Source organism: Maylandia zebra, linkage group LG10, assembly GCF_041146795.1.
Source record: "Maylandia zebra isolate NMK-2024a linkage group LG10, Mzebra_GT3a, whole genome shotgun sequence".
NCBI classification, from domain to species: domain Eukaryota; kingdom Metazoa; phylum Chordata; class Actinopteri; order Cichliformes; family Cichlidae; genus Maylandia; species Maylandia zebra.
The window spans coordinates 20,414,374-20,429,891 of NC_135176.1; the positions used below are offsets into that span (position 1 = coordinate 20,414,374).

A 15,518-nucleotide genomic window follows, 5' to 3' on the forward strand; every position below is an offset into this window, starting at 1 on the left:
ATATTTGCAGATGATTTAGTTTGGGCAGTTTCTCCATCCACACACCCTCCTTATTACCTACTAAACATTTTGTTTTTTTATTGGTCATGTTTGTAATAGCATTGCTGCTGCTGCTTCAACAAGGCAGTTTTTTCCCCTACTGTATTGTGACTGCTTTCAAAATTGCTCTGCGTGGTGTCAGATTATCTGTAATTGGTCAAGTGTAAGGAGAAAGAAAAATACAAAAAAAGCACCCAGACAAGCTGCATGTTTGATTTATGGTTTACAAAGGAATGCACAGCTTGACAACTGCACTTATTTTCTGACATGTGATTTGCATGTGAACAGAAGTTGGATAGCTTACCTTAGCATTAAGAGCAGAAACAAAAGTAAAAAAGAATACAAACAAAGAAAAAGAAAAACAGCACACCAATAACCCTAAAGAAAATCACTTTTCTCTCTTATTTGATGCCAAGTTGTGGGATTGTGGGGGCATCACTTTATGCCAAGCTAACCAGCGGCCCCAGCCTGCTCGTTTAACTACATCGATGTAGCCACAAAACAGCTGGGATGCTGTGTATATATAGGATATACTTCATTGGTGACTGACTTCACTGTTGAGGAATTTCCCATTTCTTTGCATTGAGAAACTCTTGGGTGGCTCTTGCAGTATGCTATGGATCATTTGCACTGGGAAGTCAGATCTGCAATCTGAGAGAGTATAGAGAAAGTATAGCTTTGTGCACTTTAGAATTCATACTACTACTTCTATCTGCAGTTACATCATCACTAAACACTAGTGACCTGATTCCATTGGTAGCCAGGCGATCGTGGCTCAAGAGTTGGGAGTTCGCCTTGTAATCGGAAGGTTGCCGGTTCGAGCCCCGGCTTGGATAGTCTCGGTCGTTGTGTCCTTGGGCAAGACACTTCACCCGTTGCCTACTGGTGGTGGTCAGAGGGCCCGGTGGCGCCAGTGTCCGGCAGCCTCGCCTCTGTCAGTGCGCCCCAGGGTGGCTGTGGCTACAATGTAGCTTGCCAGCACGAATGGGTGGATGACTGGATATGTAAAGCCCTTAGGGACTAGTAAAGCGCTATATAAATACAGGCCATTTACCATCTCGGTTTCACCTGTCGAAATATTTGTTTCATAACTGTGCAGGCTCTTTTTCTGACACAGTCTAATGCGGCCTTCCTGTTTTTGAGTGTAACCAGTGGTTTGCACCTGTTTGCAAAAACTCTATATTTCCATTCATGAAGCCATCGCTTGATTATAGACCTTGACAGTGATGCACCTATGTCCAACACCTAAGTGTTGTTAACACATTTAGATTCTGAAGTTTTTCTTAACCATGGATATGATTATAATCATTATAATTCTGTCTATAATTCTGTTTACTAATCTTCAATGTTCTTTCGGGTGTTTTGTTGTTGCCAAGCTGGTGAATTCATGGTTTTTAAGAATGTACCAGGTTTTTGCCGCCTCTCTGATTGCTTTATTTTTATTTTTTGGGTGGGGGGGGGGTTGACCCTAATGATGATGTCCCTCACTTGCACTGACATCTCCTTGGGCCTCATATTTAAAGTGCAGTGAAAAATCAACACTTTGAATCATCTTCAGATATCGTGTCTTCAAAGCTTGTCCAAGAACAGAGAAGTAGGCATAACCGGTCATGAAACAGTAAACTGTCCAATTAATGCGAAGCCTCTGAAAATGTGAGAATATCTATAAAACTTGCTGCAATTCCTAAAAAAGTTTGTCAAATTTTTCTGTTAAACCCCTTGAATTAAAGCTGAAAGTCTACACTTCAATCACATCATGATTGGTTGATTTAAAATCCACTGTGGTGGTGTACAGAGGCAAAACTACGAAACTTGTGTCTTTGTACCCGTTCTCACTCCCAAAGCGTAACATTTTACGCTAGGTGACAAATCGTCACCATATTACGTTTTCGGCTACCCACCACGTTCCTAAATGACGACCTCGGAAAAAGAGGAAATAAGAGAACCGAATGGACTGAACCTACACATGTTCGCTCTTTTTCTTCAAATCGCTTAGAAACACGCTATTTAACATCATCATCTGGTTAAGGTCAGGAATAAGGTTATGGTCAGGGCTAGGGATAAGGTTAGGTTTAGGGCTGGAATACAGGGCTGGAACGTCTACTACCGCGGGAGCGTCATTGCACTGGATTCCAGCCATAACCCGCCGCGTACCATAAGAATGCCGAAGGTCTCCTTTCGCGTTCCTCAGGAACGCCGCGGGACGTGACAAAACGTCGACATGTTACGCCTCGGGAGTGAGAACGCTCTGGTCTTTGTGCAACACAACTGCGTACAACCATTGCACTACTTGAGATGATCCCATTAGTGCCCATATGCTATGCTCTTGTCCCCACGCTCTCTGGCATGTTCATTAACATTTCTGCTTGTTTTTGTGAGGGCTGATGTTACCTGTGTTCCTGGGATGGGTCCAAAAGGATTGGTGGGTCTCAGGACAGGCTGGTTATACATGACATGCTGTGGGGGCATCATGGGAACGCCCCCCATCTGATGATTCATCTGAGGAGGGAGCTTCTCAGAGCACAGGTGAGAGCAGGCAGGGAAGGAGAAGAGTATGAGGGAGCGAAACAGGTGGGGAGTAAACAGAGCAACGTGAACCGAGACAAAACAATAAAAATAAACAGTATTTATTGGATAAATTAAAAATCTCTGACTGTAAGACCACGATAAGACTGGAAGTTGTTCTTTACCATTCCATACACAGGCACTTGGGGTGTCGTCATAGGAAAAGCCACTGGTGCTGGAGCCTGTACAGAAAAACAGGGAGGGGCGTAATGCACAATACTTTTTAATAGTGACCAAAAGAAATAAATTAAAATTAACGCTAATTCTGTTAGGGCAATTAATTTCTAATCTGTCAAAGATGTACCTCAAAGAAAGTCATTTTTTGTTTTTTTATGCCAAATAAATATTCCCATTCATTCGGCTTTTACAAGATCTTGTTAAACAAAATCAGCTTTAACGTTTAACAACACTGAATCGAGATGACACCACAAGGGATAAAAGGGCAGTTCTAAGACAGTACAATAAGGAAAATGATTAAGAAAGCAAAGCAGTGCAGTTCTGGAGGATGTCGTGGACAAAACGAGGAGTGAAGGAAAGGGGGCTGAAGAAACTTACATAGCCAGTATAGATCATCCCATTCTGTCGAGTTAAAGGAAAGAGAGAAAAGAAAAACAGTTAAAGACCTCTAAAATAGTTCCGCATACCACAATCACAGCCATGCCCGTTCTCTTTCTCCAAACAGGCAGAGAAGATAAAGCGGAATTTTTTGCACTTTCCTCATGTTAAAATCATCTACTTTCCATTCAAGGCGTGCCACCATCTTTCCAAACCATTTGCCGAGAAAATGAGCAGTTTGAGTTGAGAGGTCAATCAGTCCAAAATTAAAAGGATGAAACCAGACTGAATTAAAGAGACGTGTAGATAATTGGCATGGAGCACAAAAGGCACAGACACATTTGGGAGCTCCTTCAAAAGTACTGATGCATTGAAAGAGCTGGATACAGCCTCACTGCCAATCTTCTCAGTGGTCACTTGGTCTCTTTCACATGACCACAATTATTAGACATCTATAAAGACTTTTGGGAGAAAAATCCAACTGTGCGCAATGTCAGTTTTTATCATTATCTTAAAAAAGCTGAGGCTTTGGGGTTCCAGTTTTAAAAGCTCAGAAGCGCCTAGAAAAATCTGTTTTGTTTTTATTACCTTATCACATTGTAAAGTCTACCGGCCAGTAGGGAAACACTAATGAGCGATAAAGCAACTGACTAAACAGCATGGAAGCCAGAAACCTTTTCAGTTTCTTGGCCATCGCGCTGGAGCAAGCCCATCCATTTAGAAATTCACCTAGGATCCCTCATCCACTTATAGCTAGCTTTGGTTTACAGAAATTTATATGTGAAATTATATTTTAATCCCAAATTAACCAACCATACTAAGTGGAGACTGGAGAAACTGTTAATAAAGCAGAAACCTTCACACCCATACTGTCTTGAGAAGACATCTAATCAAGCAGCAGAAGTGGGGGAAAAAAGTGTCAGAGGAAGTGTAAGTGCAACCACAGGACCTTGATGACGCAAGCACAAACTCTCGCAGGCAATTAAAAAGTAATTGTAGCATTTATTTTACCATTTGAGGAACGGGCATGGGTGCAGGTGCCATGGGATGGGTGGTGTGAGTCCAGTTGGTGCTGGTGCACATGGTCTTCGATTGCCAGCCACTACCACCCGTCGGCTTCTTCTCTACCAGCTGACTCCACTGGAGCTCTGGCCTGATGCACAAAAACACACACGATCTAACACGTGCATTTGCAGGTGCACAGAGGATGCAAAAATCATTGAACAGCGTGAGAGATCCGACAGCAGTCGTCTGCCTGCGGCTCGGCTTTTGATGTAAGGCAAACCCACTCACTTTTTAGCTGGCGTCCCCCCAAACTGCAGGTCTGGGAGAAGAAATAAAACAAAAATAAACATAGCATCAGTTGAAAGGGAGACACAGCAAGACTGGTTAACAGGGAAAATGTGAAGAGAAAATTTGCACATTTTGTACTCACTCCCAACAAGGTTGGCTAAGGATGAGTCCAAATCATTGGGCAGCATCTTCCCAGAGTGCAACGGGGCTCCAGGACTGTGAATTTGAGTGGGTGGGGATGGCTTTAGCAAGTCACCTGATGTCCACAGGTAACCATGGTAACGTGAAAAGAGAAGAAATGAGTCAAAAAGCATGAAGAAGCTAGCTGTCATTGTCAAAGCATAACATGCTTTAAGCGTGTGCTTGTTTGTATGTGTGTGTGTGTGTGTGAGGTAGTGAGTGGGAATTTACTCTCATGCTTCATTGTACGTTAACATGATTATGTGTACATGTGCGTGCGTGCGTGTGCGTGCGTGGTCCTACCTCCCCAGGCGTTGTTGTTGTTGGGCACAGTGTGTGTGGTCTGGATGGGGGTGAAGTTAGGCTGCAGGGTGAACAGCTCACTAGTCAGGTTTGGCACACTGCAGGAAGGAAAATGGAGTGGAAAGCACAGTTTTTTTCCTCACTTTATTCTAAAAATGTAAAGGCTAAAGGCTTTCATCTAAAGACGTAGGGTAACTGGACAAAATATCAGGATAAGATCAAGGAAATAGACTTGTGACATTTAACTAATACAAAAAACACTCTTTTTAGCAGTATAGATAGGAGGCACTTTTTTTCTTTGTAGAAACTATATATAAGCGCAGACAATACACTCACTGGTTGTTGACGGGTACAATAGGTGAGTTAGAGAAGAGATCTGTGGCCCCTCCACTGCTGTTGGCACTGCCCACTGATTGGGTGCTGGGTGACACGTTAGGTGTCTGAATGTCGATCACTTTGTGACCGTCCTCCTAGACAGAATACATCAACACAATGTAGATGATTATGGTTAGTATAATACACACAAGGTTCACTTTGCTAGTACTATGTCAGACTCTTTTTTTGTTTTTGCCTTCAGAGCTTCCTTAATCCTTATTAGCAGCGATTCAACAAGGTGCTGGCGATTTTCCTCAAAGGATTTTGTCTATGTTGACATGGTAGCAGATTTGTCAGCTGCACATCTAGTATTACTTGTTCCACCACATACCAAAGGTGCTCTATTGGATTGAGATCTGGTTACTACGGAGGCCATTTGAGTGCAGTGAACTCATTGTCATGTTCAAGAAGCCAGTTAGAGTTGCTGGTGGGAACAGCCATCAAAAGATGGGTACACTGCAGTCATAAATACTCAGGCAGGCTGTGGTGTTTAAACAATACCCAGTGGTATCAAGGGGTATGCCAAGAAAACATCCCCCACATCCTTACACCACCACCAACCTGAACCATCCATATAGGCAGGATGGATCCATGGTTTTATGAGACCAGATCAGATCATATCTTCTTTTGTCCAAAAGCGATTAAGGTTGTCCTCAAAGCTGGATGTGTTATGCTCTTCTGCATACCATGGTTGTAACGAGTGGTTTTTTTTTTTTAAATTACTGTTGTCTTCCTATCAGCTTGAAGCAGTCTGGTCATTCTCTTCTGACATCAACGAGGCATTTTCTCCCAGAGAACTGCATCTTGCTGGATATTTTCTCTGTAACCCTAGAGATGGTTGTGTGGGAAAGTGCCCGTCTGGCACTAACAACCATGCTACATGCAAAGTCTCCTCACCTTTCTTCCCCATTCTGATGCTTGGTTTGAACTTCAGCAGGTTATCTTGACCATGTCTACATTCTTTAACTCATCTAAATGAGTTGCTGCCATATTATTGCCCAGTTTAATAGTTTCATTAATGAGAATTTTATTAGATATAAATAACAAAGCATCCAGTGAGTGTGTATTTCAAGGGTTAATCTTCCTTTAAATTGTTACTATCAAATGAAAGGCCAGGATGGTTTGTTTGAGAATAAACTCCACTGCAGGAGTGCAGTATGTAGACTGAGAGTTCATTTCTATTCTGTGTGCATCTCTGTACACTACAGAGAAACAGCGTATTTCACTGTACTGCAGAATTAATTAATTCAACTTTAACAACAGTGTGGAGGGCAGAAAGTCTTAAGACACCGAGGTCTACATGGTTCACACACGTGAACGGATTTCAGAGTGTTTCACTAGCATAGAAGACAAAAGAACCTAAAAGCACAGGCAATCATATTGTGGTTGAATCCCTGCAATAGTTCTGGCACGTGGTATGTATGAACTGTGCAAACCTGTCCACAGTATGTGGACAGGTTTGACTCACCTTGTGTTGCTGCAGTCGGTTGTCCTCCGTCTTGTCTTCCATGCGGCTGAGAGAGATCCCCGTGCTGGAGAGAGATGACACTGCACTGGACAAGGTGCTGGATCTTAAGGTAAGACACACACCCGCAAACACACACAGGGTTTACAGGTCTCTTTAAATTTCTTTTTCTTTTTGGGGGGGATATTCTTTACTTTACTCTTTGATACTTTTTAACAACACCATGTAAAGCTAAAAAAAAAACCCCATTTAGTTATCTGGGCACCATCAGCATGACCCACGGTTGAAATGTTTCAAAGTAGTGATCAGAAACGAACTTTGAGTAAAATTTGATTGTAAGTATCATTTAAGCAACAGCATATGATGCATGTAGGTAAAATGCAAGTTTTATGTTTGCTATAAGAGAAACTGTAAAAATCTGGCAGTAGTAAAATTCATGGTGGCAGATCAGCAGTACACCATGGTTGCTGTAGTGCTAATGCTGGTAGCAGTAAGGGAAAGAACAGCTGTAGCAGAAATAATAGTTTTAAAAGTAGCATTAAGTGAGTGATGCAGCAGGCCTGAGGTGCCTGTCTGTGATCTGATCATACCTGCTGGCGGTGGAGAGGTCCTTGAGCTTCCTGCCTTCCAGAGAAGCTAGATGCTGCTCCAGAGCCTCCAGGAGAGAACTGGGAGCCTGAGGGGGGTGGGGTTCAGCAGATTACAACCATGGGCAAGTAGGCAAATTGGGGCACTTAGCTCGCTTTTCCCTCCTCTCCTCACTTCTCATTTCATCTCTCTCTCACACACACAAAGCAGCAGCAAAATTTAGACATCACCCTCAAATTCACTATCTACTCTATGACAGCTCTTTGTTCTGTTTTTTTGTTTTTTTCATTTGGTTTCATCAGGTTTGGTTGGCCAGCATGCACATGTTAGCTTTGGATCATGCAAGCGAGTCCACAGCAGGACTGACAGGTCGGGACAGAGCAGAGCATCATCGCTGCGGGGCTCCAGAGTCGAAACACAACAAACACGTCTGTGAACCATCTAACGAGCCCATGCAGAGGCCAGCAGTGCACAAATGCTCTCGTAAACACACACACTTACACACGCATACACAGAAAGAAAATCACTATCCAAAATTTAAGAGTTAACTTGTGGATTCCACAGTGAGATTCATGTGTTAGTGGTTTGATTGGCTGAGGAAGTAATCACTGGAGCTAAGCACCAAAACTGTGTCCCGCTGGAAGCCAAGGAAGTTAACTCAGTCAAATGTAAACATCTGGTGAAAAAACCAGGTATACACATCGAACAGCTGGCCTGCACTCATTACTGGAAAACAAAAAGGATGGATGGGTTCATTTGGACCACATGTGATACCACAGTTTTCACCCAGAGCTTTACATTTCAGCACCAGAGAACACAAGGCAAACACAACAGGCAAAGAAAAGATTTCTCATATACTTATTTTAAGGGGGAAAGAGAGTAAAATGCGAATTCTGGGCATCCTTCTTCAGAGAAATCTAGAATATGCTAAAAGTTTAAAATTAAAACAGACACATATCTAGAGCTTAGTAAAGGCATGGTTCACTATGTTGTTGAATAAGGGCATATAAGGTCTTCATAAGCACTACAAACACGACATAAATGTAGAAAAGAAAAAGAAAAAACAACTTTTTTCCATTTAAGTTTTTTTTGTCACATTGTTAAAATCCAATGAAAAGGATAAGCTGTATTCAAGGACCATAGCATAGTATGCAGTACTTATGATGGCATTATGTACACCTATCCAAGTCATATTTGCAGAAACCTATTTAACAAAAACCATTCGCTGCTCTCCCCACAGCTAATAATACAAAGGGACATAATCTGTTCAGAAAGTGATGTGAACACTGCTTAGATGGACAAAAGCCTATTTCATAAAGTTGTGCTGACTTTTTTTTGTATGATAAGCCTTTGAGTCAACAGACAAGCTTTGATATTTACACTGGGAAAATGCCTGAAAGACTGCCAGAAAAAATTCTGACATATTATATGCCCCAGTCTAAAATTAATCTGAAAAAAGAGAGAGAGAGAGACTGAAAACTTTTGTGGCTGTGCTGCATAAAAACTGATTTAAAAAAATCTTACCTTAGAGTAAAATTTGTTCTGCAAGGATTCAGATAGGAAAACAGGACTAAAAATTGTCAGGGGGGGGGGGGGGGGGGGGGAAATGCTGCTTTCAGGCTAGTTGCATGTGTCCTCTCTATTCTCGATTCAGACAGAAAAGGAGACAAAGTGAAGGAGTTAAGGAGAGTGAAGAAGAGAGGAGGAGAACGGGGCAGCTGCAGTGTGGGCAGGTCTGTAGGGTGAGTAGGGAACGGGAGCGTTTAGAATGAAGCATTATGGGACTGACTTTGACGGATTTAATACACTGGTTGACTGACTGGTTGATTGACTGATTGAGATGAGATGTAGACTGACCTGTGTGAGATCGGGGCTGTCGCCCTGATCTATCCCAACTCGCTGTGTCACAAAAAAAGGAAGGAGGGATAGGGGGAGGGAGGAGGGAGGCAAAATAAAAATAAAACCAAATGTAACAATAAATCAGGGAATAACCAAAAAAAGAAAGAAAGAAAGAAACCCAATAGACCACATAGTAATAAAAAATAAAGGGAAGAGGCGTGTTGAAGGAAGAAGAGGAAGAGGAGGAGGAGGGAGAAAGAAGAATCAAACCCAAGCATTCATTACTTCATGCAGTGGCTGTAAAGGAAAACAAAGAAAAGACAACAGAGGAGGAAGGCGCATGCACACGCATACAAACACCTATATATATGTATATATATATACACGCACACGCACACAGTACATGTACACACACACACTTATAAATACACACACGATGAGATCTGGTTGGAAATGAAAGCTGAGCACAACGACTGTTTAGACAGGCAGGGCACAGAGGGCAGACAACAGGTCATGTGACTGCAAGATAAGAAACATCCAAAAGGAAGACACTCAACTAATGTTGACTTTGAACAGAAAGAAGAAGGGGAGGGGGAGCACAGATGACACACAAACAGACAAACACATTTTGTTAGACAGGTAAAATGAATGGGTCCTTAAAGTCAACGTTAGTCTTTCTTTCTTTTTCCTTTTTTTTCTCTCTTTCTTTGGGATCAAGTGGCTGCATCCCAAACCTTCTTCCAAATGGGAACGAAACCAAGCAGCGAGGCAGCTTTTGAAGATGTACACGATTACTCTGCGCAGTCTACAGATCATAAAACTGTTTATATTTATTGTGAAGCCCAGCAAGAGCTGTTAACGGAGTAACAGCCATTTAAAAATAAAAGAAACTTCTATTTATTAACAAAACAAAAAAAAGAAATAGGGTGGAAATTAAGCTATTAGAACAAGAGAAAGAGATAGTGATAGAAAAAGAGCTTGCTTGGGCATGCAGTGCAGGCATGTGAACAGGCAGCACACGAGGGGTCTCTCAACTGGAAGCTCTACATGAGTGTCTCTCTGATAGCCTATAAGAGTCTGGCGTTAATGACTGCCTTGAAGTAAACCCCTCCCTAGGCCAGGGCAAGAGAGGGACAGAAACAGGAGAAGATCTAGTGCAAAAAAGAGACTTGGAAGATTAAAGAGAAGAAGCTCCCGGAGGCTGATCTGCGGTCAGTTTAGGTCTGAGAAGACTGACCGTAAATCAGTTCCTGGGGTAACAGAAGTCTGGAGCAAATCTCAACAGGTTCAAGTGCGCTTTTCTGCAGATTAAATTTCTCCTGAGTGACAGGACGAAATGAGAAAGGAGCATTTAATATATTTATATAAAATCAGAGAGGAAGGAAGGCCGTTGAGATTCGCTCCAAATAGATATTCCCATCGTCTTTACAGGTGTTTAACTCCATCGAAGAGCGGCAGGACAAACGGACGTTACCTCCGCCACTTTGAGAAACTCGGACAGTTTGGTCATCCTGTTGAGGAAGGTCTTGTAGATCTCCAAAGCTTCTTTGCACTGGTTCTTCTTCATGTCAAAGTATTTCTCTGCGTGCCAGAAGACGAGAAACAGCTCAAAAACAGAATTTACTTTGACCTGCAGCAGTGTATACTGTAAAAAACAACTTTTAAAAATCTATCTGGTACTGATTTTCCCTGTTAGGCCTGTCCAATTCTTGTCCATGCAGGATGAAATTAATTTTCATTAAGACTCCCACTTACAATAAAATCATAGAGTCTGATGGTCTCTTATCAGACCCTCACACCTCACTGCCTTAATAATTAATGGAAGAAAAGAAGTTGATCATTACACAGTGGCCCTTAATTGAACTCTGGAAGACAGTGGGAGGAAAAATTGATTTTCTCTAAAGAAGGATTAAGTGGAGTTGGATGGAGTCACAGTCTTGTGATCTTGACATCAGAGGAAAATTACCACATAAATATAGAACGAACTAAAGCTAGATGAACTCAGGATCTGCCGTGTCGTGCGTACCCAACATGTTGATGACGCCTTCGTTATAAGCGGCAAACAACCGTATGGAGTCTTTAAACAGCAACATGAAGGCTGTGTTGATCACTCCGTTCGTCAGCTCGTTGGAGTTTGGCTGGACGATAGGAGGAACGAACGAGAGATGAGATATTGAAGTGACAGCTACAATTGCTTACATTAAAGGGTTTGGAGCGATTAAGGCAGATGTTTACCTGGAAATCCAGCAGTGCATCCAGCTGGTTCTGAATGATGGGCAAAGTCTTAATCAGCTTCTCTGTGTTCATGGTGCGCATCACACCATCAGCCCTAAGAATCACACAGGAGAACACACGCAGAACTCATCAAGCCTGTAGAGGAAGTGATGTACTGAAAATCAAGAGTATGTAACTTCCTCCTCTGTGGTCTTCCTCTTTTTGTCTTACCTGGCCAGCTTCATTTTCAGCATCAAACATATCCACTAGCCCTCCTTTGCACGTGTCAAACAGTCTCTGCCTCGCTTCTCTAACTTTATCTCCGAACTGGTCGTCCTGAGCTGTCTCGCTGATGTATTCATTTCTGATCTGGTCCATTTTGGTCACTCTCAGTGAAAATCTGAGCATCTTCATCTCTGCCTCTGGTCTTTTTGTTAGTGGCATCTCTAAACCATACTTTACAACTGTTCCCTCCTCTTCTTCCTCTTCTCTCTGGAGCATACCTCCACTTCTCCAGGCTCTCTTCCAACTCCTCCCTACTCTCACTACAGGTCACACTATCATCTGCAAACACTATAATCCACTGAAGGTCCTGCCTGACCTCATCTAACCCTGATGTAATCCCACTCTGACCTCCCCACTGAAAAATGTAAAAATGTCCTCACGCATGTCCTAAACCAACCTCACAATCATCCTTTGTTGGTTCAATACTTGTAATTGTTTTCCTTTGTTTGGTCTGTTATGACCACTAGCTTATAATTACAATGTTTTAAGATTGCAGTTATGATATACTGACTCTAATACAGCATTTTAGCATCAAAGGCTGTTCAATTTCTTGCTCAACATTGTTCTAGAATATCACTAACAGCGACTCTAAGCTTTTATTACTCAAAGGCTCAGTTCATCTACTCTCTGTGCCCTTTTAGCTCTGTCTCTTTAAGGTCCTACTGTCTTCTGATTGGCTGCCCATATGCAAACAAAACTGTTGTGTTGCTCATCTCAAACATAGGCACAAGACCACTTGACACAAAAATAGAAACCATTTTGAACACACTGTTTTTACAAGACATGCATTTGCCACTTGGGGCTGCAATGACTACTTGTTAACATAAATGTACATTTAAGGAAAAATAGAAAATATATTTACTGTTTCTACTATACAGGTAAAGCAGAGGATAAACAACAGGCAAAGTGTTACAAGCAAGAGTATCCTACCCTCTCTTCATTTTTGTGAAGTCCACCGCTGCTAGTCTGTAAGACATGGCTTTTTCATTCAGGTAGCGGCTGTAGCGTCTGATGAAGGTTGACATGTTATACCCTGTAGGGCAGAGAGAGGGTGCTGCAGTTAGAGATTGATCAGCTTGACCAATTTTCACATTAGATTAAGAAGCTACACTTATTTTAATTAAAAATATAGTCGCTTCTTTGCGACCAACCCGCATTTCCAGTGCTCATGCATTACCTTTACTCAGTTGTATATAGCATTCGTATTCTCTTTTTATCTTATTGTATATTTTTATTCTATTTTATTCTACTGTATATAGTATATTATTTTATTCTATTCTGTACAGCTGTGTACTGTATTTATTCTTATTGTATTCTAATTTTTGCGTCATAACTTTTGCACTGTCCACTTCCTGCTGTGACAAAACAAATTTCCCACGTGTGGGACTAATAAAGGTTATCTTATCTTATCTTATTTATCTTGTTTTCCTTTTGTATATATAATTAAAAAGTCACCAAGCATGTTTTTTTAATTTTCCGCACCCTTTGTAACAAACAAAGGGTACAGTCATCTGTAGGTTTTTCAGATTTGGTCCGTCTGAGCAGCAGCTTATTGATAGCGCTACAGAGGCAGCGAGAGTCCGACATAAAGTCATTTTGTTAGATGTACAGCACTGCTGAGTCTACAAAGAGCCAAATGGCATTAAATCACCTTGTAGTGCAGCCTTATCTAGAAAGTTGTTGAGGTTGAAGAGTGTATTCCTGGAGGCAAGGTACTGCATCAATCTCTGAAGGAAAAAGAACAGAAGAATGAGTTAGTGATTTCTCTCTTTCTGTGACCTGACAGTTTCAAGTCAAGGCCAAACTGCCACATGGGCAGCCTGTATGTACACAAATGTTGCAGCTTTATCTGCATTTTTCAGAGGGTAATTGTGCTGGCTTGGGTGACGCAGGTAACGTTTGACAAAAAAAGTTCTTCTTTTTGCAAAGTTACATTTAAAAGTAATAAAATGTACCTTCCAGTTGAACTCTGTTTATTGTTTCGGTGCCTTTTTAATGCAGTAGTGTGACAAATAATATTACTGTGCACTGTAATATTATCTGTGCTTTCTGTGTGTTTTCAGTGAATTAAAATCTAGTGTTATTGTATTTATATGTTATCAATAATTAGAATATCTGTGGCATCTTACTGTAAAGATCATAGCATATGTATATATTTGTGTATCTACCCTACCTATAATTATATATGAATGAAACCTTGCACAAACATCGTCACACGTGCAGCGATTTTTAGCATCTATATGTTTTTTTAAAAGATTTATTATAAATCACGATTCTTTTGATTTTCATATTCACCACCTCCCTGCAAATGTGACGTTATATTCTCCATTTGTGTTTGTTTCACATGTCTCAATCCACATACGTTGCTCGTACGTAATTTAAAGGTCACCAAAGTTTGTATCTGTGACAGACTTTTGTTCATGTCACCACGGAAACTCGGAAGAAGAATTTGAAAAAGCACCACAGGCCTGGCATTTTGTGTATGCACTTTGCTAAGGCCTCAGTCATGCAGGTCTAGGAAAACCGTATTCCCTGAGCAGTTGGCAAGTGGTTTGCATAGAGGGTAAATGCTAAAAGGACTGGTCCTTATAGAGGGCTTTTCTACTGTACTGGAGCACTCCAAGCACTTTATACAATATGCTTTATTCATCCATTAATAAAAGGACTTTTTTTCTGCACCTAAGTGCTTTCTAGCTAACACTGGAGCTGCCAGAGATTGAACCACCAACCTTTCAATTATCTTGTTCTACCTTCTGAGCTACAGCCACCTCGTGGTGCTGCACCAAAAACCTTCTTGTGATTGCTTTGTTTGCTAGCAGGCTTCAACATTTGCCCATATATTTTGCACATATTTTACTGCTATGCTTTAAGGCTTCTCCACCACTCAGTGAGTAATTGTCGAGTGTTTATAGATATAGTGTAAATTGCTGTCAATGCCCAACGCTTGTTGCCCAAAGCGTTCATAACCCCTGTATACCTCTTTGCTCCAAATTTCAACTAACAATCTCCAGCAACTGCTCACCAAATGGTCAGGGATAACACATTTCTCATTAGTAACCAGTGGTTGCTATCAGCAGTGCACTCTCTAACCTGCACATGGCCAAATTCTAAGCTAGTCAGCATTAGCTGCTAACTTAGCAATTGGCGCTTGTTCAAAGTTGCATCTGATCTAAAAAAAAAACACAACATCTGCAACACAAAAGCAGATTTAAGGCTGCAAAAATTACACCACCATTTAATCATCAGTTATTATTCATCTCTGGCTCTCTTCCACAGTGTGTCTTTGTCCTGTCTTCCTCCCCTCACCCCTAACCGGTCGCAGTAGATGGCCGCCTCTCGCTGAGCCTGGTTCTGTCAAGGTTTCTTCCTGTTAAAAGGAAGTTTTTTCTTCCCGCTGTCGCATCATATTATTGTTGGGTTTTTTTTCCTGTTGTCTTTGCATTATTGTAGGGTCTTGACCTTACAATAAAAAATCACCTTGAAGCCACAGTTGTTGTGATTTGGTGCTATAAATTGAAAACGGCAAACATTAAAGCCAGTGGGTGACATCACTGTGTCTACAACAAAGTCTAATATACAGTCTACGGGTTTGACTAGCATCTTATAGTAGCCAGTGTTACCAAACTTGGGTATATTAGCTATCGCTGTGTAACTCACTTTCTTACTTGTTTCACTGACCGTTTGCCCCGTCTTTATTTGAAAGCTCTTGCCCTACTTTTTTTTTTGCCTTTTACTAATTTCACAGCCAAGAAGGAAACAGTGAAATAATCTTCCTGAAACTGTATGAAACAGACACACTGACATCCTTGAAAACTGT

The 15,518-nt window shown here is 41.4% G+C and overlaps 1 protein-coding gene across 5 annotated transcripts in view; it reads right to left on the reverse strand.

Annotated features, from left to right (window-relative positions):
- The window catches only part of LOC101471849 (phosphatidylinositol-binding clathrin assembly protein), a 29,893-nt gene that overhangs the window by 5,845 nt on the left and 8,530 nt on the right, over positions 1-15,518 (reverse strand). The window contains exons 3-18 of one of the 5 annotated variants that reach the window (XM_012918882.5): positions 13,353-13,428; positions 12,632-12,734; positions 11,438-11,531; positions 11,229-11,340; positions 10,677-10,783; positions 9,221-9,262; positions 7,366-7,451; positions 6,779-6,842; positions 5,272-5,405; positions 4,936-5,033; positions 4,595-4,708; positions 4,453-4,483; positions 4,171-4,312; positions 3,160-3,183; positions 2,730-2,786; positions 2,431-2,550 (exon numbers count right to left, since the gene is read on the reverse strand). In XM_012918882.5, coding sequence (XP_012774336.1) covers positions 2,431-2,550; positions 2,730-2,786; positions 3,160-3,183; positions 4,171-4,312; positions 4,453-4,483; positions 4,595-4,708; positions 4,936-5,033; positions 5,272-5,405; positions 6,779-6,842; positions 7,366-7,451; positions 9,221-9,262; positions 10,677-10,783; positions 11,229-11,340; positions 11,438-11,531; positions 12,632-12,734; positions 13,353-13,428 — 1,404 coding nt within the window. Of the gene's footprint in view, positions 1-2,430; positions 2,551-2,729; positions 2,787-3,159; positions 3,184-4,170; positions 4,313-4,452; positions 4,484-4,594; positions 4,709-4,935; positions 5,034-5,271; positions 5,406-6,778; positions 6,882-7,365; positions 7,452-9,220; positions 9,263-10,676; positions 10,784-11,228; positions 11,341-11,437; positions 11,532-12,631; positions 12,735-13,352; positions 13,429-15,518 lie in introns of all 5 variants that reach the window. The other 4 variants (XM_004550310.6, XM_012918881.5, XM_076889330.1 and 1 more) reach the window with 4 other exon arrangements.